The 27211-nt window shown below is 39.2% G+C and overlaps 1 protein-coding gene across 4 annotated transcripts in view; it reads right to left on the bottom strand.

Annotated features, from left to right (window-relative positions):
• The window catches only part of DYNC2H1 (dynein cytoplasmic 2 heavy chain 1), a 359230-nt gene that overhangs the window by 119873 nt on the left and 212146 nt on the right, over positions 1–27211 (bottom strand). For 3 of the 4 annotated variants that reach the window (XM_039546469.1, XM_039546537.1, XM_039546612.1), the window contains exons 76-82: positions 23263–23423; positions 20490–20615; positions 19642–19752; positions 13104–13259; positions 8608–8683; positions 6968–7179; positions 4271–4375 (exon numbers count right to left, since the gene is read on the bottom strand). In XM_039546469.1, coding sequence (XP_039402403.1) covers positions 4271–4375; positions 6968–7179; positions 8608–8683; positions 13104–13259; positions 19642–19752; positions 20490–20615; positions 23263–23423 — 947 coding nt within the window. Of the gene's footprint in view, positions 1–100; positions 233–4270; positions 4376–6967; positions 7180–8607; positions 8684–13103; positions 13260–19641; positions 19753–20489; positions 20616–23262; positions 23424–27211 lie in introns of all 4 variants that reach the window. The other variant, XR_005601157.1, reaches the window with a different exon arrangement.

The following is a 27211-nucleotide window of genomic DNA, read 5'->3' as shown; positions in this document are numbered from 1 at the left end:
CTGTCTTGCAAATGTATTATGAAAATTTACCAGCCCAGATACAAAATCTACTCAGTCACCTTGTCCCATTATGGTGATAATGAAATGGGAAATTTCTTACCCTGTAATTTCTTTTCTTCTAGCTGTGTCTCATACAATTCTGTGATGCCTGGACTGTTCCCCTCCTCTCTGCAGTTCTAGAGTCTGTCCACTGTTGCACCACAGCTCATTTTGGCCACACACCCTTTTCCAGCTTGCCACCAGAACAATTCATATAATATGCAAAAACTCTTAGAATATGGTAATATCAATAACATTAAAGTCAACAAGTGAACTATGTGCAGTAAGCTATCCAGACAACAAACTGGAGACATTTAAAAAATAATGATGTTCCTTGGCTAATGAAGCCATTCCAGGTTGGGTAGAATTTTGAGAGACACTGCTAGCAGAAAGGAAATTTTCCATACTACAACTAACTGTCTCCCACAGTTCTGTGATGCATGGGAAGTAGGGAGCAGTAAATATTAAACAAGGAGGGATAAAGAAAGACAAATAGAGAAATTTTCCCTTGAAAGTAAATGCCTGAATGACAAGTCACTTTTGCAATAGTGCATGCAGCACCTTCTGCAGATGCTTCTTTCTGAAAGAGGACAAAAAATCCACTTTGTAATGTTTAATAAAAGGTATAGCTTGAAGATCATGTTGCTGCCTTACAGATTTCTTCAGCTGAAGCACAAGTTTGTTCTGCCCATGACATCACCAGAGATCTTGTATAGTGTGCCTTGATTCCTCTTAGAATACAGTAACTCCTCACTTAGCATTGTAGTTATGTTCCTGAAAAATGCGACTTTATGTGAAATGATATTAAGTGAATCCAATTTACCCACACAAATTAATGTAAATTGGGGGGAGTTAGGTTCCAGGGAAATGGTTTTTGCCATACAAAAGACATTATATACGTGTACAGTATATGTTTTAAACAATTTTAAACAAACAGTTCAATATTGTACACAGCAATGACTGATTGTGAAGCTTGGTTGAGGGAGTGGAGTAAGAGGGTGGAATATTTCCCAGGGAAGGCCTTTCTGCTAAATGATGAACTAGCACTCGGCTGAGCCTTCAAGGGTTAATACACAGTTGTTAATGTAGCCTCACACTCTATAAGGCAGCATGGACTGAGGCAGGAGGGGGGACGGGGACACAACAGATGCAGATTACACTTCCCTGCACAAACTGAACATGATCATGAGCCTACGCTATCCAGCTAGAGTGCACCACTCCCTCCTCCTGACAGCACATGCACGACTGAACAGGTGCTGACTTTCCAAAGTCCTGGGGGTGCGTGCATAAGTGAGAGAGAGAGAGAGAGAGAGAGAGAGATGTGCATTGCCCCTTTAAGTATGCTGACCCCACTTCAAGTATATTGCCCTTTTAAGCAGATCAGCCAGTTCAGACAGGAAACAGCTTCCAGCAAGCTCCCTCCTTTCTGTCCCTGAGTTCTGTCCCTATCCTCCACTTTGTAGAGAGGGGGTATGGAGCGGGGGAGAGGGGAGCAGGAGCAGGGGGACATCCTGATATCAGCACCCCTCTTCCCACAGCAAGCAGGAAGCTCCTGGGAGTAGCTCCAAGGCAGAGGGCAGGGCAGGAGCAGCATGGCCGGGGGGTGGGGGGGGAATGGGCAGCGGAACTGCTGCTGGGTAGCTGCCAAGCCACATACCTTACAGGGAATTTAGGGGAGCTGATGGGGGGGCGGGCTGCCAGCCCCCTCCTCCCGGTTCTAATCCCCATAAGGAGGGGCTGCTCCTTCAGAAAATCCTACAAACAGTGGACAAAGCAGGCAGCTGCCAAACAACATTATAAGGGAGCATTGCACAACTTTAAACGAGTTTGTTAGCTAATAGATCAGGCAACATAACAACAAAACAGCGTTAACCGGGAAAACGTTAAGTGAAGAGTTACTGTAGGGCAGTCTGATGGCTTGAATGCCTCCACTATGCACAACTTAATTCATTTGGCCAGAGATAGTTTGGATGCCCAAAGACCTTGGCACTTTTGATGAAAGGACACAAATAAAGAGCCTGATTGTCTCATCAATTCAGTGCGCCTCAGGTAAATCTTTAGTGCTGTACATACTCCCACATTATGTTACATGTTTTCAGTCAAGTATCAGAGAGGTAGCCGTGTTAGTCTGGTTCTGTAAAAGCAGCAAAGAATCCTGTGGCACCTTATAGACTAACAGACGTTTTGCAGCATGAGCTTTCGTGGGTGAATGCCCACTTCGTCGGATGCAAGAGTGGAAATTTCCAGGGGCAGGCTGTGGATTTGGACATAATGATAGAAGAATCATGCAAGAAATAGAAGAGGAATTCACCTTTGGTAAGAAAGACTGTGGGAGTACTTAGAACCACTATGTCATGATGAAGCACATCATGTGGCTCTTGCATGGATACAGCTGCTAACTCAGATACATCTAGCTAACATAATAGTGACCACAAAGTAGATTTTGATAGATAGAATGGTATGACCATTGCCTACAGGGTGGGTTGTTAGGGCTTTTAGTACCAATAGCAGATCTCACTTAGGAAAGATCTCACTTCAGGTCTAGCCAGTCTGACTGCTCTGAGAAATCTTGAGACTTGAGGATATTTGGCTAAGACCCTCAGAATCCTGCTTGTAAGTCACTGCTTATGACTGCTTAACACATTATGGTGCTGGGCTGAAGACCCTTGTCCAAACCATCCTGAAGAAAATCCAGAATAGCTGGAATTCCAGAGTCGTTGGGGTATGTTTTCGTTTTGGCACAATGAGCTGAACCATGACCAGATTGAGAAGGCTTTTAGTGTGGGAGTCTGTGTGGAGGTCAGCAGAGTCCCAATCACGGAAGCACCAATGCCATATTTACTAAGTCCAAAAACCATGATGTCCTCTGCTAGCATGGAGCTAGAACTATCAGCTTTGCTTCCCCTCACCTTATCTTCTGAATCACCATCTCTAGAAGTCAATGTGGTGGGAATGTATAAAGCAAGCCCTTTGGCCACCTGTGTGCAAGAGCATCCATCCCCAGTGACCTGGGATAGCTTCCCTGCTACTTTGCCATTCGCAAGAACAGGAAGTTGCCAAACAGTTTGACTGCCAGAATGCCAAATTTGTGGCTGGCATAGAGCCTAAATCCGAACTCTTTCCTTTCTCAGTAGAAAAGTCTTTCTCTGAGGATGACTCTCTCAGACAAAAGCCTTGAGTCCTCTAGATATTCTTCCTTCTGTGTCCTCACACTCTGAGTCCCAGTGCCACTACACTTTTCCCCTAGGGAGCTGAGGACCAACTTTAAGGGGTTAAAGTTGGATCACTTAAGATATTTTTTTCTTCTGGCTCAGGTCTTCAGGGTAGGGAAGAGGGACCTGACATGCCAGTCTGTCTCTGAGCCCTGTGCCCTGGCAGTGTGAGGGTCAGCTTGCTGTGAACAGCTAGGACATAGATCATCCTCCGAAGAGCCTGTAATGTAGCTGCGCATATAGAGCACTGCTCTGATTTAGCCAGTGTTTGTGGGACAGCCCTGCCATAGATTGAGAGTGTGGCGACAGAGGATCCCAAGATGGGTAACATGCAGCGGTGGACCTGTGAGGCTGAGACACCATGGTGCCAATTAACCAATCTGGTGGAGGAGGAGGAGGAGAAGGAAAATAGCTTCATTGCTCACTACTGTCTGAAGAAACAAATTAAAAGTAAAGTTGGCAAAGGAAACAGTGTCTGTTTGCTTTGCTCCTGACCAACTACTACCGTGGAGGCAGAAGTTCTGGTGGCAAGTGGAAGAAGGGGGATAGCCAGTATGGGCTATGCTGTAATGCTGAACTGCCTCCAGAGCTGCAGAGAGGGGAAAAGACCCTACTTCACAGAATTGTAGGAGATGCTTGGCCATCAAAGCAAGTTATTCATTCTAAGTAAGTATTATTTCAAATGTTTACACTATTTAAAACATTAAGTTATGTCTCACAATTATCTCCCACAGCAGAATAGAACTCAAAATACATGAAGTGACCCAAATAAACATTTTACTTATATTACCGATGGTGATGGAAATAACTGCAGAAGTTATTTTTAAATACTTTCAATATTCTGAATTTATAATGAACACTACACAAAAGTTTTCAACATGTAACAGGCAACAAACTAAAAATGTCTCAGTGCGATCTGATTTTCTTATGGAAATATGTATTTATGAACAGATGTCTGGTCTCCCGGGCTGGTCATATTTCAGATGATACTAAGAAGTAGTGCAAAATTTAAAACTTACCAGGGAACTGATCATGCGTTGAGAAGAGCGTGCAATATTGGCAGGCAGGCCAAAGAAATCGGGTTTATCGTTTTCTGGAAGGCTTTCAATAATATCACGGTAATCCTACAAAAAAAGGTAGAAGAGTATAGATAATTGTAAAAGTTTTCAGTGCAATCACAGCTCATGAAAATCAACAGTATATGGTCAAAAGAATTCCATCAATATATTTTCAAAACATAAACTCTCATTTCATAGGATTTATAATTAATTGAATAATAGCATTTTGTGGACATCACTAAAATAGTACCAGCAACGAAATGGAGAAATGACTTAAGCATATGACCATATGACATGATATACCATAGAAGCTGTTAATATTGAAACACTGTAATGAAGTAGAACAGAAATCCTTTTACAACTGGCAAACAACTCCTCCGATAATAGTGAAGTTGTGACTTCACCATACAAAGGCCCTCTGCAGTATAATTACAAGACTTCAACAGATCAGTTTGATATATATCCTATATTGCTATTATCACCACTTTTAAAGTTTTTCACTATTTGGAATTTGAATTTGGAACTATTAGTCACTTCCTCCTTCATACTGTAGTCCAATGCAAGATGCGTACACTTACATTTAAATCTTTGACAAGCTACCATTTATTATACATAGTATGAAATGTGCGGCATTAAAAGATATGGATACATGGTGATAGGAAGGGTAGAGTAGAACCAGCTCTGTGTCTAAAAGACACTCGAGCTACTGTTCTGGTGGAAGGAACATGAAACAGGGTATATCTCTTACTGCCCCACCAAAAGCATGCAAACCAGGTGTCTGGAGGCCTGTCTCTATCCTATTATCCAGCAGACCAAGTGCACTTGGGTTGGGCCCTGATCCTGCAAACACTTACACACATGCTTAACTTGACTACTGTGAATAGGCCATTTAAAAATATTGAATCATAAAGGGTCTTTGGCATACATAAACTATTTCTCAGAGTTTTCTCAGAGTCAAATGTACCTCTGATGCCAGCATGTCACTCTACATGGTGCAGTCATGACTACTCTCTATCATAGGGAACTGAAATCCTTTGACATAACATACTCCTTCACAGCCTGCCTGTTCTATATCCCATCTGGCCTCTCTGTTACCTAGGGTTCTTGCAACCCAAAGCTCTTGATAACTTTTACTCTGTGTGAGGAGGTGTCAGGAAATAAATCATTTGCATTTTTCAGGAACATAACTACAATGTTAGATGGCTGGCACAAAGAGGACATCCGACCGATAGATGGCTGACACAAAGAGGACAACACAAGAGTGCTTTCACTTAAAGCTAAACTTTACTTAGTCTCAAGCACTTACACACGCCCGCAACAAGATTAGTAAAACACCCCCAACCTTTGATAATTACCAAAGCTGAGTGTGGCTTTCGAGCAACACAGCGGTGTCTGCCAGTGGGGAACACAAGATGCATCCAGAGGGAGAGACCAGTCCTGAAGAGTCCCCAAACGAGTCCCACTATCTCAAGGTTTTTTCCCTTATTTATACATTAGTAATAGAATGACATGTCCCTTAAAGAAACCTTGTTAAGTAAGCAATTTCAATGATCAAGCAAGAGGCTCCTTCTGATTATTGATTAACCAGGTGTGGGTTTTTCCAGAGTCTGCAGCCTTGAGACCCCAACAGACATTCCTGGGGCATATCAGCAACTTCAACACAATTCTTATCAGGAAGGATGCAGGGTCAAGCTGCCCTTTCTGTGGCACTCAAAACCCCCTCCCCTCCTGCCTTGGTCAAGCTGAGAGTGCTGAATGGCCAATTTACGGCTTGCTGACTAGGCCGCCTTTAACAATAAGCCATAGTGGTTTCAAGCACTTTACTGGTTTGCCAAAGTCTCCCAGTACATCTCCATCTGCTCTCTCAGTGCCATCTTTCAGTTCTACATACTGGACCACTGGCTTCACCAGTTTTTTCTCCTCCACACACTGCTGCTCTCACTCCAAACAATTGCAACCTGTTACTCTACCGCACACACAGCTGGAATTTAAGGTGAGATTCATTTTTCATAAATTAATGTAAGGGCCAAGCAATGAAATCAAGAACAGCAAGACAACAATACAATACAATATGTAACAATACAAATTGATGCAAACTTGTTTCTTAAGTATCTGCAAACAAAGATAACATGTGTTACACGTCTCACAGGTCCCATTATGAGGGACGATTTGTTAGCCAAATACATTTCTCAGAAAGATCTGTTTCTTCCCACTGTTCATTATTGTACAGCACATACAAAAACCTTAATCAAGAAAACATCATAAGTTAACTCTTTGTTATTTCAAGTTTCTCTAGTATTTTTATCATTCTATTATTTTAGTGTCTCTTATTTTCGATCTTTAGTTTAATATTTGGGACTTTTCATACATTTTCATCAATATCAAATCTCAAAATCTACAAAAAATGAAGTGTGCAGGAATACATATTTAAGTGCTTTTTCCTGTTAAGCATTAGCATTATTATTGATTAGTATTAGTGTTATAGGGCGTAGCCCTACAGGGATTGAATACCCTTCAGCTCCCATTAATTTCAGTGGGACTGAAGTGTACTCAGAAACTTGCAGGAATCTGCCTTTAATTAGTATGTTCATTTGCTAATTTAATACTGTAAGAAAAAGAAGATTTGGTTTCCATGTCTGATAAGGCAACCATACGTACCAAAATGCTGCAGGAATTGGGTAGAGAGATGGAATATGGGAAGCTGGTCATTTTCTTGCCCCTTAGATTTAAACCTCCAATGACTCTGGAATTAAAAAGCTGTTCCAGATAGGTCCGAAGGACTCTCATGTCAAAGTAATTATCTATGCGGCCTCCATAAATAGCATTTTCGAACAGGCCATGCACAAATTCCCACTGAAAATCTTTGGAACCTGTAAGTTACAAAATATTACTGTCACATTGACCTTTTTTTACACTGTGTGATGAACATTTCCTCTTATTATAGTTATCCTTCAGAGAAACAAGGAAATACAAAGAACCCGAGTAAAGTAATACAATTATTACTAAGCAATTTATTTCTTAACTGTAATAAAAAAGTAAAATAAAATAATTGTAAAACGTAAAATATTAAATGTTCCAACAGCTATATTGCAAATTTTTGCAAATATTTTTCCTGTGATAAAAGTGTAATTAATGTGTTTTAAATCCTACTGAGTGACATAAATATTGCAGATGTCTTGGGGAACTTTTTATCGTATCAACCCTATTTAGTTGGAGAACAAAAGTACCTTCTCACTAGAAGCCATTCCATATTCAATTGTGGCCTCCTACCTCCTAATCCTTTGTCATCAGCCTGCCCAACTACCCTACCTCCAATGGGTCTTTAAGTGCGTTACAGCCATATCCCTTTGTGCGGTGATCTCATCAGGCCTCATAAAATAAGCAGGGTGACTGAATAATACCCTACCATGCCAAAGGAAGACATTGTTACTGAGATTCTGGCTTTCTGATGTGATGTAAAAAGAGGTCCAGGTTATCTGTGATCATATAAGATCATACGGCACTGTGTTTAAAATTAAGGATGTTAACATTGGTGTTCTGACCAAACTGTATTCAATAAATTACATTCTGCCTACTTAGTTATATCCTACAGTTTCAAATAAAATCTCCTTCCCCTTCACTTCTTGTCCCAAACTACAGAGGAGGGTTAAATCAATGCCACATTTCACCCAATATGTGATTTTTCAGCATGGGTGAAGTAATTATGGTGGAAAAGAACTTTGAGATTCTTCAAATGAAAAGGTTTGGTATTACATTTAAGTTATTAGAGTTCACACTCACACTCCAATTACTGCAGGAAAAACTGCCCTCACCACAATAGTTAATATCTAGGGCCCAAAGTCTCTTGGTAATATATTCAAACTGTTAAGTCTGCATGTACATGGAATGACTTCCAAAAGTACTAACCACATATAAACCTTATTTAAACCCCATATAAACCCAGATTCAAGTCCCGGTTTTGCCTGATTTTGGGTCTCCCACATCCCAGGCCAGTGACTGAACCCACCAGGCCACATCCAAGCACGCACACTTACTTCTGTGATAATGTTCAAAATATTTTGGTTTTGATCCGGAAACAGAACAAAAACAAATAAAAAAACCTCAGCGGTTGCCATGAAACAGAATTATCATCCCCCCATCAGCTCTAATTGAAATTATTGGTGGTAATTGAAATAGCCACATTATTTTAAAAAATCATTCTACAATCTGCTAATTTTATAAAGATTTGAAATGGAAGACATTCAGAAATACTGGACTAGGAAAAGAAAGGAATCAGTAATCCTTAAGGAGTAACTTACCATCAAAGAGTCCATCAATAACATCATACCCTGCACGGAGATCAGATAAAGAAAATTCATAAAACTTGGTCCAACCCTATCATTAAAACAAACAAAAAGTTCATATGAGTTATGAATCAATGAGAATTAAATGAACATGAAAAAAATAAACAAAAATAGATGCTTATAGAACATATACAACAAGTAAAACCCGGGGGAAAAAATCTACATCACTGGTTTGAAGCCATCTTTTCTAGGCTGCTGCTCAGAGATACACGAACAGGCAGCAGAGAGACAATATGACAAACATATGTGTCAATGTGTTTAATTTTACATAGGCATACAGGCTAGATGCCATCAGGTGTATGCCAACTTCTGTAGCAACTGACAGTTTTTCTATAAAAACAAATATATTTTAAAAATCCTAGACTAATCAGCAAGGCTTCTTGAAAATGATGCACATGAGCATGCAACTCTCTCCCTTCCCTAACAGCGCTTGTTGCAACAATGACTCTTTGATAACTATGACTAGACAACTCACTTCCTTACTCCCAATGGCTTTTTTGAATTTCAGTTTCCTTTCAGACTTTGATAAGTATGTCTGCTTCTTTTAACCACTGCCTACAACACACACCAACCATTTTACTCCTCATCTTATTTTACCTCTACATTAAGAAAAAAAAAACAGAAAAACCAATGCAGCAAGCCATCAGCAAGCAAGCAGTGATGCCTGCAACATGTACATTCTTAATCGCTGGCACAGTACCTAGATCCTTATTTGTTGGTGATTGTATTATTATTTGTATAGTATTAACATACACTAAATAATTTACAAACAGGTATAAAGACAAAAAAGTACCTGTCTCAACATGTTTACAAGGCAAAGAGGTATATAGGCACAAAGGGGAATATACACCATATATGAAATACATTAAACTAGCTGACTAGTAAATCTCAAAACAAATTGTTAATGGAGATCACCAGCAAATAGCAGTGTTTCTGGTGGGAGTTCTGCAGGGAACTATTCTCACTTCAAAACTATTAAAATTTCTAAATTAAATTATCTGGAAGAAAATATAAAATCATTGCTGATAAAATTTGTAGATGAAACAGAGATAGGTGGGATGGCAAATGATGAGAATGGGTCATTCACACAGAGTGACTTAGATCAGTGGTTCTCAAAGCCGGTCCACCACTTGTTCAGGGAAAGCCCCTGGCGGGCCGGGCCGGTTTGTTTACCTGCTGCATCCGCAGGTTCGGCCTATTGCGGCTCCCACTGCCCTTCCCGCAGCCCCCATTGGCCTGGAGCGGAGAACCACGGCCAGTGGGCGCCGCGATCGGCCAAATCTGCGGATGCAGCAGGTAAACGAACTGGCCCGGCCCACCAGGGGCTTTCCCTGAACAAGCAGCAGACCAACTTTGAGAACCACTGACCTAGATTACTTGCTAAATTGGAGCAATCAAATTACATGCATTTTAATGCTGCAAATGCAATGCCCTACATCTAGGCACAAATACTCTAAGACATAGTTTCCAGAATGCAATCCCCCATCCTGAAACAAGAACTCTGAAAAGGACTTAGAGGTCATTAGAATCATAGAGGATTAGGGTTGGAAGAGACCTTAGGAGGTCATCTAGTCCAATCCCCTGCTCAAAGCAGGACCAACCCCAGCTAAATCATCCCAGCCAGGGCTTTGTCAAATCGGGCCTTAAAACCTCTAAGGATGGAGATTCTCCCACCTCCCTAAGTAACTCATTCCAGTGCTTCACCACCCTCCTAGTGAAATAGTTTTTCCCAATATCCAACCCAGACCTCCCCAACTGCAACTTGCTCCTTGTTCTGTCATCTGTCACCACTGAGAACAGCTGAGCTTCATCCTCTTTGGAACTCCCCTTCAGGTAGTTGAAGGCTGCTATCAAATCCCGCTCCCTCTTCTCTTCTGTAGACTAAACAAGCCCAGTTCCTTCAGCCTCTCCTTTTAAGTCATGTACCCCAGCCCCCAATCATTTTCGTTACCCTCCACTAAACTCTCTCCAATTTGTCCACATCCTTTCTGTAGTGGGGGCCCAAAACTGGATGCAATACTCCAGACGTGGCCTCACCGGTGCCAAATAGAGAGAAATAATCACTTCCCTCGATCTGCTGGCAATGCTCCTACTCATGCAGTCCAATATGCCATTGTAGATAACAAACTGAACACAAGCTCCCATTGCAAACAATCTTTCAATATATAAAAGGAATACTGAGCAAGAATAAGGAGGTAATATTACCTCTATGGTTTATTAGTAGCACCACTACAGGAATATTTGTTCAGTTTTAGTGTCCACACTATCACAGAGGTTGAGAGGTGACTTGGATACAGTATATTACCCACAAAGGGAGAAGATAACTGCTACTAGAGGGATCTAATCAAGCAAAGACATAACAAAATTCAATGGATGGAAGTTCAATTCAAAAAAATTCAAACTGGAAAAAGATGCAAATTTTTAACAAGGAGGGTAATTAACTAGTCATCAGAACAAGTTACTAAAGGACATGGTAAATTCTCCATCATTTCGAATCTTTAACTCAACCTCTGCCCTCTTTTGAAAAGATATGCTGTAGTGTCAATCACAAATTTTGGGGCAAGATGCAGGCATCATGGAGGAAATGGCCTGTGTCAAGGAGGAAGTGAAACTAGATGAACATAACTGGTCCTTCTGGCCTTAAAATCTGAGTGGTGAAGTTTAGCATATTTTTTATTATTTCCATGATTTCTGTGTGGACTGTTCTAATTTGAGGTTAAATTTTAAGTCTTTTGGTTAATTAACACATCTCTGCATAGAAGTCTAATTTTAGAAGCCTTTATGGACAAAGTACATTTTGAGAAATGACTTGAAGGAGGAAAGCGTGGAAGTATGGCAGACTGGAACAGGCAGTAGGTTTTAGCTTTAGGGGCCAAAATCAGAAAAGGCTCAGTCAACAGTGAGATTTCATAATGATTAAGTGATCTTAATTTATATTATACTGTTTTTAACAAGAAACAAATATTCAACATTAATCATTTTTTTCTTCTTTTTTTCTTACAACTCTCCCTGTTCTGGGTAAAAAAAATTTATAGCCTACTTCCCAAACTCATGATTGTATGCCTGGTTGTCCTGCAAATTGGTCTATCTAAGGTCTGCTGATATCTGGTTGGTTCATGTGCCAAATTGGCCTCTCCCTTGGTCCTCTTCTATCTATGATCATTGCAAGGGCCATCCTACAAATATAACACTCAGTTCTCAGTTGGATATGTCCACATCAAAATACCTTCACCTCCTTCAATTTCCTTCAATTGGAGCAACCTGTATTAGCCCTTAACTTAATTTTATTTCATGGAGTGGCCAACCAGTTGACCATCTCAATATCTTAATTTCTATAGTGGAGAGTATGCTGATTTTTTTGCTTGTGGCTGGTGATGTCTATGTTCTGAATATATTTGATCAATGTTGTTATACAATATCCTCAAGTGTTCTAAATGTTTGAATGATGCATTTAAAACCAATCTTCCAGTCATAATATTACTGTAGTGACCCTGTAGGTCCTTCAACAGCACCATCAGCCACCTCTGCAATTAGGATCATAGTACCTTTAAACAAGGACCCAAAAAGGAAAAGAAAGCAAAAACAAAAAAGACTTCGATCATTCTAGCCTAAATCAAAGGACAATAAAACAGTCACAGGATAGGTTCATTTAGCCTCAGGTCCAAATAAAAACAAACCAAATGCAGGGAAGCTTCCTTTTCTCTAGTCTAGGTACCCACAAACCATGCAGGGCTGCTCCCTTCAACCAAGCATCCAGTTAGAAAACAAACAGACAAGTTATTACTATGGTTATAGTCTCTAGGCTTCAGTATAATTATTTTCAGTTCAAGCCAGGTAAATAATTCCCCAGTTTTTCCTCTCCCACCCAGGATCTAGGTTGAGGAGGAGACCAGACATCACCCTCCCTCCCTTGAAAGTATCTTTTCCTTTTTTATAGCTTCCACCACTTATGAGACATAGCTGTCAATTCTACCTCCTAACATTCTACAGGTCCCAGTTCCTCTCTCCAAGTTTGGCAACTTGGTGATCTTTAAGGGCTAGTTTCTACCTTTCTGTTTAGTGAAGAGGCTTTTAATGCTTTATTGAATCAATCAAAGAGGGAGCACATACACCTTGTCACAGAGCCCCAAACCTGTATCAGGATCAGCTAACTCAGACCTCTAAGCCATGAAGAGTGCCACTGGAATCAATGGGACTCTGAAAAGCTGTAGGTGTCTGTGCTATTAAGCCCCAGTTCTGTACTGAGGCTATATCCAATCATTAGTAGCCACCACAAAGTTCTACATCAGTAGCCATATTTATCACTTCTGCATGCCCAAACATACACAAAAGTGCATATTTTATTTTAAATAGCAAACTTAAAAGCTGGTATATAAAATTACTTCATTATGAAATGAAAGAAAATATTTTAGTAAACAAACAAAACATTGGCAAGAAATTAGAGTACTTACCTGAGGGATATAATTTCTTCTTTCTTGGCATGCAGCATGAAACCATGCCAAACTAAAGAGTGCATGGGCTCGAGACAAATTGCCCTTTTTACTAATCTGCTCTGGAGTCCAAGATTCATAGGTTCTCATCAAATTCTTTTTTAGGCCTGGAGGGGCCTAGGTAGACAAAAACAACATATATATGTGTGTTTTTATATATATATATAGTTAAACAACATCAACAACAGCATATATATATATATAACAATTATATATATATATGCTGTTGTTATATGTCTAACACTAATTAATTCCTAAATCTTCAAAATTAACTTAATTAGATTTGGAAAATAAGAGAAAAGGATGATTAAACAATTATAGTAGGTGGCCTAATAATATAATCATCTTAGACTGGAGATAATGTTGACTCACTGAAGCGAATTCTGAACAGAACAATAAACAAATTAGGGGGACTGAAATGCAGTATAAGAAAGATTAAGGGAAGACCATCAGCTTGAAATGTGTTCATTTAAAACAGACTGAATAAAAATTTGTTCAAATACAAGTCAAATAGTTTCTTGTTTTACAATCACTATTACTACTTATTATTTATGTTTCAATAAAGCCTAGTGGTCTTGATCAAGGATCAGGGCCCCCTGTGCTATGCATATAGTCATAGTACATACATATGATAAGAAGAGACAGTCTCTGCTCAAAAGTACAAGTCAAGAGACAACATAAAAACATAAGATGTGGAGAGCACAAGGGAACAGTGAGAAAATTATGATTACTGTAATAAGAAGGTAACACTACATAACAGTTGCTAAGCCATTATCAAGTGTTTTTTGTAGGTATAAGGACACAAGAATGGCCATATTGGCTCAGATCAATGGTCCATCTAGCCCGGTATCCGGTCTTCTGATAGTGGTCAGTGCCTGATGCTTCAAACGGAATGAACAGAACAGGGCAATTATCGAGTGGAGAGGTGGTGTCAAAGGGGAGTTAGGTTTAAATCATGTTTTCTTATTTGTAAAGATTTTTTTCCTCTTCTTTGAAAAAGAGAATGTTTTTGGTTAATTTCGCCTACTTACAACAACCTTAAGGTTACTTGTAACAGTAGCAAAATATTTTCTGACTGATTTTTTAATAAGTTGATGATTTGCCTAAAAATAAATATGTACATCTTGACCAGATGATGATTAAGGGGCTTTGAAAACCATATAATAATCACCAGTGAAAACAAGCCAAGTGAACAACTAGTATCCTTAGTAAGAACAAGATGTTGGGATTACAAGAAGAGAGAAAGGAAAGAATCAGTGCAGTTATATCATTGTGGAGCCTAAGTGATTTTAGAGTTGGTGGCTCCAGCACCAAGGAGCTAGATCAGAAAAAGGGCTAGAATCTCAGAGACTTTGTGGCTATCGTGTTATTAAAGCACGCAACATTGGTAAGAAGGTGTCCCTACCCTGAGTGCCTAACGTAAAAACTCCACTCAGTATGGAACTGCCAACATTTTGGAATGCAGAACACAGAGCCATCAGATCTTGTAACATGGAGTCTAACTGGAGGAAAACTTCTCAGGAACACTTGAACCAGTAGCGCTCAGAAGAGCATCTGCTCTGTCCACCCCTTGAATTATCTTCTTTCTGTGACAAAGAATCATCTGCTGTCAGAGAAGAAGAGCTAAACAATGTAAGAAGCACCAAGGACAGCAAACTGCTACATTCCAGTAGGTAGCCCTAGGTCACCAAAGACATCAGTGAAGCGTGCTCTGAAGACATGGCAATCCCACAGGTACCTTGGTTGATAGCTCAGTACACTGGACTCTCTGTCTCTATTCTAGGATAGCTTGTAGCCATGAACTGACTTGGGCAATAAAGTCTCATGGCAAAAACCTAAATAGATGCCAGTGCTCAGAACTGTCTTTCCAAATCAAAGCATCAAGGGAGCCCTTCTGTGACAGAGGCAGTCAAGCAATTTCCTTTCAGTGAGTACCATCAAATCATGGATGGTAACTAATGCACACAAAAGCTCTTTGCTGCTTTTACAGATCCAGACTAACACGGCTACCCCTCTGATACATAATGCTCACATATCACCTGTCACAGGTTTATTCCCCACTGAACTTTAGCGTTCACAAGATGGGGACCTGCATGGACTCCTCTAAACTAAAATCCTAGTTTAGATCTGGTAAAGCTGCCACCAACCAAAAAATATAGTGTTTTGGTACACTTTCCATTCCTCCCAAAACTTCCCTGGGAACACAGATCCAAGCTCCTTGAATCTTAACACAAAGGGAAATAATCCATTCCCCCCTCCCCTCTCCAAGTCCTTAGGAGAGATACCTGGATTCAAATTCCTTGAATCAAACAAAGAGGGATTCACTTTTCCCCCTCCCCTTCCCCTGAAAATCCAAACAAGGGAAGAAATCAATCAAGTTCTAAAAAGAAAAGATTTTATTAAAAGAAAGAAAGAAAGTACATTATCTCTGTAATACCAGGATGGAAAAAATTACAGGGTCTAACTTATAAAAAACTGGAGAGACTTCCCCTCCCTCCTCCTCAGAATAATCAAAGTAACAGCAATAGAAATAAAGATATTTCTCCAGCAAACACACAATTGCAAATGCAGAAATTAAATTATAAGACTAATTCGCCTTTCTAATACTCACTATACTGAATAGAAGAAAATACTTCAGGAAACTTTGGAGAACTTGAAGAATATGTCTGGCCTCCCTTAAATCCAAGAGAGAACGAACTCAAAACAAAGAACACAGACAAAGGCTTCCATCCACACAGATTTGAAATTATCTTGTCCCTTGATTGGTCCTCTGGTCAGGTGTTCATCAGGTTACTGAGCTTGTTAACCCTTTACAGGTAAAAGAGACTTTAACCCTTAACTATCTGTTTATGACATCACCCCAGCCTGCTTGGCATCTAAGGAGAGAGGGGACACCAATATCTTTAAAGCAGCTCCATGCCAGATGATGATTAAGGGGCTTTGACAACCATATAAACCATGCCAAAGTGTCAAAACTTGGGATATGTCTAAGATGCCAATGCCAAGGAGCTGAAATTCTGGTGGATCTTATCTACAGGTCTGATGGTTGAGACCTCACCTCTGAAGCTTGTGTGATTAGGTACCTCACCTTCTGGCAACTATACACCTGAGTGAAGTGACATCTCACCTTCTTGGCACTCTTGCAGCAAGTTTAAAGCACAGGTATGATGAGGCACCTCATTGATATGCAATGCACCTTACTACCAAAGATGCTCCAGGGTGCCTTATCTGCCAGTTGCTAAGGTATTAGTGCCGATGTGTTGAGGTAGGGATGCCGAGGCACTTTTCCTGACTGGTGCATACAGGCAGAGATGCTGATGCATTAGATTGCCTATTCTAAATTGCATAGCTAAATCTGAGTCTCCTTTGACTGGCATCAATGAATCCAGGCAGAGGTGCAGAAGTGTAGAGTATCACTCCTACCTCACACTGATGTAACAAGGTTAAGGCACAGATAACTGATTGTCTGTAGCTCATACCTCAGGTCAGATATGCAGGAATGCCTCTTCTGCATGTCAGATTTCTGTGTCTTCAAGTTTCTGGGCTCAAGAGTTCCTGCAAGTCTTGACCTCAACACAGAAAGATAAAGCCTCTACAGTCTCTAGATCCCTCCCAATCAGGATAGCATGTCTTAACAACTCCAGCCAGGAGTAGAACTGGAAACTTTATTAGTCTTGTGGCAGGGACCTAAGAGTTTGCCATCCAGAAAGTATCACAGGAAACAACTTAAATGTTGTGTAGTGAGGTACTGGTGGAAGGAATTTTCATTTGAAATGAACCCTTGAAAAACTAGATTGGAGAAACACAAAAGAAAACAGAGATTCAAGAACTTAATCTACAATTTGTCTGACAAAGCAAGTGCTCTCAGGCTGGAAAGACAGACAGATACATCAATGGCAAGCAACTGCCCTAAGCTGTCACAGGCAGATAAATTTCTAAAATGAAGGAATTGCTCGGTGTTTCAACTGGTAGACTAGAGCAGGAAGCAGCTGCATTGAACTGCAGATTTACTCCAGCTCAGAGAAAACAACCAAATCTTTGAAAGAAGCTACCAGTTAAGCCTGAGACGAAAGGTTCAGCACCATTTGAAAACTGATTACTTAGCATGACTGAAAGCTAGAGAGCAATAAATGATATTGTGAAACTACCCAAAGTCAAACTGCATCTAAAAAGAGCTGAAGCAGCAAAGCAAAAGATCTGGCAAGCGACTCTTGTGGAGCCTACCTTGACTGACTGAGATTAGAAAAGAATGAACTGAAAAAGTGTTAAAAGGGAGCTGTGGCACTGGCAGTTGGAGTGGAACTTATATTTTCCACCTGATGAGTTTTAGGTGAATTATGCACCCTTAGGCAGAGGCTCTTAACTTTAAGTATGGCTGCCATTGTTGTCTTTTTCCATTACAACATTTTCTTGAGGCAAGAACTTAAGATATTGCAACACGCATAAATCCCACCAATTTTCATTGATTTTGGATATAAATGTTAAAGTAATTTTTGATAGTCTAAGAAGAGGAGACACCTAGATAGTGAGAAAAAACATCATCCTACGTAACAGAACCAATTCAGAAGAAACCAGTGTCTGCACTGTCACAGACTGAGTCACAGAAAGATTATCATCCCTGGATACTCTGAAAGATCACTAAATGGAAACTAAACCACTAGACTGCAGACTCAGAAAAAACATATTATGCGAAATGATGTAGAGCATGGTACAGAGTATCAAGAGCAGCTTATAAGGCAGGAATATTAAGAAGTTATCATTCTTGCCATAAAATATAAAAGCAAACAAGAAATTCAGAAATAAATCTCTCATTCTGTTAACTCTTCTGTTTGTGCTTAGACACCATAGAAACTTCCGTATGATCATGCACTGTTCTGAGGCAATGACATTACCCAGGCATAATAGGTTGCAATAAAGATTATGTAAGAGCCGTAAGTCTGAATTTCCACGTTTGCTTGCATAAATCAGAAAACATACATTCAGTATTGTAACCACTGATTCACTATGCTATATTTTAATAAAGTTAATTTTTCTACACCCAATTTGGAAAAAAAAATTCTGGAAGTCTTATAAACAACTATTTTATTTCATGGATCAGCAAGTTCTCATACATGATCATACAAATGATCACTAAAAATATCCTAAGGTAAATGAATAGCAATTTGTGTTTCATTCATAATTTAAAAAAAGACAAAATCTAAAAAAAACCCATATTCTGTATTAGTTACTGTGACGGGTTGGATCACAGAAACCCCTTTGGGATTGCCAACTGATGTGTTGAGACTACTTCTAACCCGTTTTCCCTGCCAGCTTGGGACTCCAGAATCTTGCCTTGTTTGAGCTAGACACACATGCCCGCTGCAAAAACAGACCCAGGTCTGAACCATGTCCCGTAAAAGCTGCAGGCTTAACTGAAAACAGCTTAAGAAGTGTTCCTGTCTCCAACATTCAGATGCCCAGCCCCCAATGGGGTCCAAACCCCAAATAAATTGGTTTTACCTTGTATAAAGCTTATACAGGATAAACTCATAAATTGTTCACCCTCCATAACACTGATCGAGATATGCACAGCTGTTTGCCTGCCCAGATATTAATACATATTCTGGGTTAATTAATAAGTGATTTATTAAATACAGAAAGTAGGATTTAAGTGGTTCCAAGTAATAACAGACAGAACAAAGTAAATTACCAAGCAAAATAAACTAAAACATGCAAGTCTGAGCCTAATACAGTAAGAAAACTGAATACAGATACAATCTCACCCTCAGAGATGTTTCAATAAGCTTCTATCACAGACTGGACGCCATCCTAGTCTGGACACAATTCTTTCCCCTGGTACAGCCCTTGTTCCAGCACAGGTGGTAGCTAGGGGATTTCTCATGACTGCCACTCCCTTTGTTCTGTTCTACCCTCATATATCTTTTGCACAAGACGGGAATCCTTTGTCCCTCTCTGAGTTCCCACCCCTCCTTCTAAATGGAAAAGCACCAGGTTAAAGAAGGATTCCAGTTCAGGTGACATGATCACATGTCACTGTAAGACTTCAAGGTTTTATTCCTCCCAGCCTGACACACAGGAAGGCCTGCAAGCAAACAGAGCCATCCACAGTCAATTGTCCTGGTTGATGGGAGCCATCAAGATTCCAAACATTAATGGCCCACACTTTGCATAACTACAATAGGCCCTCAGAGTTATATTTCATATTTCTAGTTTCAGATACAAGTATGATACATACATACAAACAAATAGGATGACCACACTCAGTAGATTATAAGCTTTGTAATGATACCTTACAAGAGACCTTTTGCATGAAGCATATGCCAGTTACATTATATTCACACTCATTAGCATATTTTCATAAAATCATATAGAGTGCAACGTCACAGTTAGAATTTGCTGAAATTTATTCTATAAGAGATATGCCTATTATTTCATCTCTCATGACTGCATTAATACTTGTCTGTAGCTATACAATAAAAACGTTTCTTAGAAATCTTACCTCATATGTTATTTTCAGACTTGACTGAAGCAAAATCGGAGTAAATTTTGGATGAACTTCAGCAGTAAGCCACAGACGAAAATTAGGTTTGGGCTGAAGAGTATTCAATTCCTATTTTAAAAAGGAGATATACTGTATTAAAATTATGAATATTTGATTCTGCAGGACAGTAAAAGTTTAAAGGGATATTATCAATTTAAAATCATACTTCCGTCTGAAAACACCTACTGTTGTTGCAAGCAGCATCTGGGATTACAATAATTGACAGATTGGAGAAAATCATTTTTTCAGGTTGGTTTACTTTGTAGATTTCACAGCACTTAGTAGATAGCTATTTTACTATTACACCTTTATAGTCAGTTTTCTCCTCTATGTGTGAGTCTTTCACACAACACGGAAGAGTATCTTCTTATAAATATAGGAAAATATGATTGCAAAGCAACAAAAAACAGCAGGAAGACTCAGAGGCAGGTATAGTACTTTAAACTAATTAAAAAAAACTGGATTCTGAGCTGACGCTGTTGCTTTAAGCAGTACACATTCTCAGGCATGTATGAGTCACAATGGGACTACTCAAATAATTAAGTACTAATTCATCATAAGGGTGGCAGAATAGGGCTCTAAGGAAATAGTTCATTTTCTATACTCAATGAAAATTAAAGTCAAAACCACATCAAACGAGGTGTGCTTCTCTTTGATTTCAAACGTGTAATCACACTGGTGACTAGGAAACCTGCAAATTTCTGTTCCAGACCCTTGTATTACAGTCATCAACTTTGCATACTTAGCATAGAAGTTGCCAGTGGTTTCTGAAATGATGCAGATGACTCTGATGCAGTTATTCTCACCTTTTCCAAAATAGGAAGCCAAGATACAACAAGATGCAAGTTCTTCAAACAAAGCCATTCTCCATTGCGTGCACATTCTTTTAGAGTTTGAATGGCTAAGTCAGCTTGGCCTTGGCCCATTGCAACCTGCAAAAAGAAACACATTTTTATTGGGAATTATTATGCCTTAATATTTTGTTCAACGGTGAAAACAAAACACTCTACTTAAAATTAGATTATAAATACAAAATAGAAAGGTTATTCATCATTAACTAGAATTCTCTGATTTTTTTTTCCTTTGAAGATCCCCATTGTAGGAGTAGAACAAGCCATGTAAATCTCCCAAACATTGCAAACATCTGAGTGTTAGGGAGTGTACATGCATCAATACATAGAATTGTATTGATGAAAGGGATTTGATCTAGCTGGCATATCCTTTATGATCTACAGAAACCACTGGTCTAATATACTTATGAGGGGATTAAAAAGGAGTCTGTTGCCACATAAGGATGGAAATGGAGATGGGTCTTTGCAACAGACTGGATTGGAGCTCAGTATCCAAAATATCAAAATCAGTGCTTGGTACTGAAAGAGCTGATGCCGCTGGGTGATGGCAGCATTGTTTCCCTTTCAGGTTGACATACAAATTGCTTTGTTAGACACTGAACTCTGATAGTGTGACACTGTTGGTACTGAGATTACCGATACCACCTTTGATAGCAAAAAAGATGGACTTGATTCTCTTCTACTCACATGGATGTAAATTAGGAATAATTATATTGAAGATAATGGAGTTACATCAGTGTAAAACTGGTAAGGGATAGGAGAAACAAGCATGTTTTCTTTCTATGAGAAAAGTGGGGAGATACAAATGACCTAGCATAGGACCTTGTCTTCTTAATTTTCTTAAGAGTGCTGTCTGTTCAGCTGCTAAATAAATTAGGACTTCCAAATGGAAAATCAAAAATCTTAAACTGAACTTTCTGAGGAATGATGTATGAAGACAAGATTTCCCTTTCCCCATCTCAGTGAAACTGCTGAGTTAATGGAACAGGCATCTGTGCCAGATGTCTATTACACTACTCTTAATGAATGTTCAACCAAGCTCCCCTACCATCTAACAGAGACTGTCAAATAACAAGGAATATGGTGCAAGACAGTTAAGAAGACGTCAAAGTGCTTCTGATGGAGCTACTAAAGTCTGTCTTGGCTTGTCTGTCACTGATGAAACAGAGGTAAGGAGAACCATGACTCTGTGGATAATTCCAGTAGACATCTATTGATGGAAGAGTTGTCATGCTTTTTATCCCTCAGTTCAAATAAATCAAAGAGCTTGTGGGCCTTCTCTTGGACTGGTGATGCAGGGATGTTCAGTGAATAAGCCGAACATATGATACCTTATCTTGGAATGCTTTTGAATAATCAGGAGGTGATAAGGAAAAGGTGATCAAGTTATCAGGTAAGGTAGAAGTAGATGCTAAACCCTCAGTGGTCTGTTCCCTATCTTTCCCTGTTGATTCAAAATTACTCTGTCAGCTTACAGAGATGATTTATGAGATAAATAAAAAAATCAGAGATTCTATCTACTGTGTGGAATGTTTGGGAAAGATGATTTTGGAGACTTAGTGCTTCTCTTCTAATCTTTTTAATAGGACAACATCCAGAAGATTTACCATAAGAATGTCACTCTTTGTCCAGATATCATTCCAAAACATTATATGGGATGGCCAAGAAGGGAAGGACATTCTTGGATCCAATCACACAGAGCTAATATCAGATGTGTCAAAAGATGAAAAGCGAGAAAGCTGCTCTTATATATATTAATAACAAGATGGGATCCCAGAGAGACTTGAATCTTTAGAGTATGCGAGGAGGGACAGATCACACTAGTGTTCAGTTGAGAAAAAAAGTACAAATTCAAAGACTGCTGAGAGGCAAGATTAAACTGCCCCTAACCTGTTATGTTATCAGAGGAGTTGAGGAAGATTGATTCAGATCCAAAGTGGAGTACTTCATATTCAAATACCCATTGGGAATGAGTACATCAGTTTTATGGGAAGACCTTAAAAGGTTAATTGCTGTCAGGTTACACACATATCATGAACCCAATTGTAGCTAATTTTGGTCAGCTTTAAGCAGCTGACTTTTGGAGATGAGTCCTTCTCATCCTTGCTGGGCATCTTTTTAAGAGCTGCATTCAATGGTACCAAATATTCTCTGTACTTGAAACCGAGAGGCTTAGAGAAGGTTGAAGTCTTCTGTTTATTCATAGCTGGATTTTCAGATGCAATCCAGAGTCAGGCTATATCGTGCTGATGAGACCTGCTCTTGAAAAATGATCTTCAGACTCCTTTGTCAAATCAATTGACCTTTTGTGCTGAAATGCAGTGCAGAGCAAACAACACATGGAGTTCAGTTCAGCTTTCACCCAGGCAGGAAAGCATCTGTTGTGCTGGTCAGCGATAGACTTCATGCTGTCACAAAACATGCACCTCTTATATCTAAGTACTTCCCCAGAGAAGCCATCTTGAATGATCTATTGGGCAGACTTGAAAGAGCAAAGTACTGTACAAAAACTACAATCAGCTATCAATTAACTAATACTTAGTTTTTAAGATTCTCAAACTATTTTACAGAATTTCCTAAAGAAAATGAAGATCAGTAGTACTGAATATTACTTTAATCTCTGATTTTACTTTTTCAGTTAAAAATAGAAATTAAAAACACTGCTATGACCATTGTATATTTTAAACACAAACATTATATTGTATCACTATGCATATCTGAGACCAACCTGGTGGTAGCACTCTCCATGTCTTTCCACACTGGCAAGTTCTTGTAGTTCTTGAGAAGGATCAGCACCGGGAGAAATAATTATCAAGATGGGCTCAATCTCCAATGTCTCTTTATACAGACGTTTTAGATTCAGGGGTGGTGGGGACAACTCTTTTATTCCTGCAATTGGACAAATATTAAAAAAATAAATAAAGTAACAATACAAAATAGAATGTTCCTTAGAAATAAACTCCTTCCACTCCAAGATAAACCAGCTACATATATAGCTAGAACAAAACATCATTTCCTAAAAGACTACGTGTTTTTTTTAAACTTCTTATTCATACAAAAGACCCACTTTGGTATATAAATAAGGTACTATAATACAACAAATTCATATTGCAAAATTAAACAGAAAGACAAATAGGACAGATGCTATTATGGATATGGGACTGCTTTAGTTGCTATGACTGATCTTAGTGACCACAAAAACGTGCCTATGTTAGAACCACATTTTTTATCCTAGTTCAATTGCAATCAATTGCTTACACATTTATACAGACATCACATATGTTGGGGGATCAAATCTGGAACTTTCAGAACTAAAAAAAAACAACAAAACCACCCACCATAACAACCGGAGGACTAAAGAGAGATTAAATTTACTTGTAGATGATAGGCAGAAAAACAGCTCCCAAGTGCACCCTAATATTGGGAAAAGACTTCTTCAAAGTTCACAATCTCAGGAAATGACGACAAGTGACAACTGTTTAGTCAAGGCCAAAATGAAATGGCTTTGATTTCAGAGAATAACAGTTCCTTGCTGAGCTTGGAGAGACTGCACTTCCTTAGAGCATTCAACATCAGTATTTAATAAGGTATCATGATCTACACCACCTAGCATATGGACTCCAGTTATTTGGATAGAGAATATTTGGTTTTTCAGTGAGAAAGATCTGGTAGTACAGGTAGAAGCACCCATGCTCTAATGACCCATCCATATGATTCAAGCACAAACCTGATGCTCCTAAACTGGATCGATGAGAAGTACAAGAGTGTTATGTCTCCTTATCTTCCAGGTAATATACAGAAAGAGAAGAATTGGAGTAAAAGAATACAGGAAGTTTTGACATAGGCTCAGGTTAATTCCAGTGTGGCAGTACCACCATACAAATCTTATGGACTTGTCTTGCTTTGATGAGGGCCTAAGTGATTGGGATGACCTTGCACAAGCCTGCTTCACCAGGATGAATTTCATCCATGATTTGCTGCAGCATGTCACTTTGATGTTGAACACTTTGACCTAATTCAGCAAAGCATTAAGTGCACGCTTAAAGTTATGTAAAAAGGATTTAAGCACATGCTTCAGTGATAATTCTGTGCTTGGCAACACTGCATTTCTCTCACACATCTTAATCAGTTGAGGGAAACTGCAGCTAAGGTGAGGACACACAACAACCTTCTAAGCAAACTGGCCAGCACTTCTTAGGGAGCAAACGCTCAAACTACCCAATCATCTGGTTTAGCCCTCTGTTACTATGCACCAAAATACAGTGCTCCAATCTAGCTCCATTCAACTCACGTCAAGTTGGTTGACACATAACTACGTTGTAATCATGTGCACACCAGTACCATGACTCCCCATGTTGAGCAACATCACTCCTCCACACATCTGTTGTGAGAGTGCGACAGCCAGAACGGTTGAGAAGATCAGGGCAAATCCGAGCCTACCACTATACACAGACATCTTCAACCACCCAAGAGCGCACTTGTCATCAAGGCACTCACTGTGGGCCCACTTGTCCTGCTCAGATTTCTCTGCCAAGCCTATGTAGTGTGAAGAATGGTCTGCAGCTGCCATCATAAACCAGTCTCTTATAATTGTCCTGACCATATGTGTACCTGGCTTTGATTTGCTATGCCATTCATCAACCCTTCTTAAACGATTTTGATTGGGGAAAGGTTAATATGCAGCCAGCCTGCACACTTTGGTCCAACAAAAGAATCCCACATGCAGCTGTTGCCAAAGACAGACAATGTCACACATCACTGATGACTGCCCTCTGACCAGATTTGATGGTGGACTGAGGGCCTTCACTTTGCTGATGAGGCTGCTGCAAATTGGCTTTGAAAGTTCCGCATCTAATAAGAAAAACTGAACTGAGCCTAAGACAGTGAGGTGTTAGGTGCTATAGAAACCCTACGATGACAAATCAACAGATATGCTCCATGTCAAACATTAAACCATTTTTAAAATTTGCATTTAAAAAAAAGTGGAGCAAATTTTTAAACATATTTACCTAATTTTAGTCTAACAGCCTATATTCTATAGTGCTTTAAATTGTTAAGAGCAATTTTACTAGACACTCCAGAATATACATGAAGGTCCTATTAACACCAGCTTCGGGCTGTCTCCCACCTCTCAGTTCAGGTGCCAGACAAGACCTCGTTTGTAGCAGACCAGAGCTGCAATTGCAGGGAAAGACCTGCTCAGCTGCAGTTGCAGTATGCTCAGTATAAGAAAATGACAGAGCAGAGGCTTATCATTGGAGTGAATCCATTTGGAAATATCTTCCTCAGGGATAAGCACTGTTTCCAGGTGTTATATTTCCATATTCGACAACAACTCACAATTTTCTCCTATACAGTGATTTATAGCATATGACTACTGACTGTATACTCAATCCTATTGGTTAATATTCTCCACATCTACTCATACGGAAATTCAAAAAGTATAATGAATTATAGTCTTTCTTCACTATATGCTATATCAAGTTTTCAATACCTACAATAACTTAACTAGGCCTAATTATCAGTGGTAGCCCACTAGTCACCACCCTTCTTGAAAAACCACTCTGCTTTCAATATTCAAGCCAGTTCTTTTTTGACACTGACTTTTCCAACATTACCTTTCAGACCAGAAACTATGTTTTATTCTGTGTTTGTACAGTCCCTAATACAATGGAGCCTTGATCCTAACTAGGCAAACTGGGCAATAATGTAATAGAAGTAATAAGCAGTGTGAAGAACTAGGGGTGCAATATGGATATATTCATAGTTTTCTAGAGATCATATTAGATCATGGGAATATCTCATGTCTTAGCCTTGAGTGAAGCCTTCTTGTAAGATTCAGTTATTCCTCTAGCTCACAAGTAAGCAGCTGCATGACATGTACCAAAACAAAGCTGGCAGAGATAATTTTAGGTTTACCAGCTCTGATAGTGTTGCTTTTAAAAACAAGAGGCTGCTAGGAAACAAAGTTAAACAAGCAGCAAAGAATCCTGTGGCACCTTATAGACTAACAAACGTTTTGCAGCATGAGCTTTCGTGGGTGAATACCCACTTCTTCGGATGCAAGCAGTGGAAATTTAAACAAATCACTGAAAAAGAACGTAAGTGACAGCTATTCATGTTCAGATGATGACAAGAAACAGAAGTACTGAGAAGGTATCTGAATTAGTAGCATCAGAATACCTTAAATGAACGACATAAAGATATCTCATTTCTCAAAGTGGGAGCCTATTTCTTTCCTCACAGTAGATGAGAATTAAACTCTAAATAAATAATAATTACCTAGGCTATCGTAATAAGCTAAAATAATTCAATATTAAACTAAGGCTATCTAATTCATACTGTACGAAACTCATCATGGAACCAATCTATTTAAAGTGTACCCTCCCACCAACTTATTGTAAAAACCTTAGAAAAATATATATTTAAAAATAAAAAACTTTAAAAGTTAACCCATCCTGTATGTTTTCATCTTGTAAAACATGCAAAAGTATGTGAAAGAATGATGTTTGGCAAATCATTAGCCTTCAATATTATTTAATCACTTTTGCTAATTAAAACAAAACAAAAACAACCCCCTCCCCAGCAATAACAACTAACCTAATGGTAGACATTTTAATGAGTCTATCTGAATAGGAAAGAAGAAGACACCAGCCAAGGCTCCACTATGATGTTCA

The sequence above is a fragment of the Mauremys reevesii genome, linkage group 1 (assembly GCF_016161935.1).
Source record: "Mauremys reevesii isolate NIE-2019 linkage group 1, ASM1616193v1, whole genome shotgun sequence".
NCBI classification, from domain to species: domain Eukaryota; kingdom Metazoa; phylum Chordata; order Testudines; family Geoemydidae; genus Mauremys; species Mauremys reevesii.
Note: the sequence above shows the minus strand (reverse complement) of the source record. Positions and strands in the feature narration are given on the sequence as shown.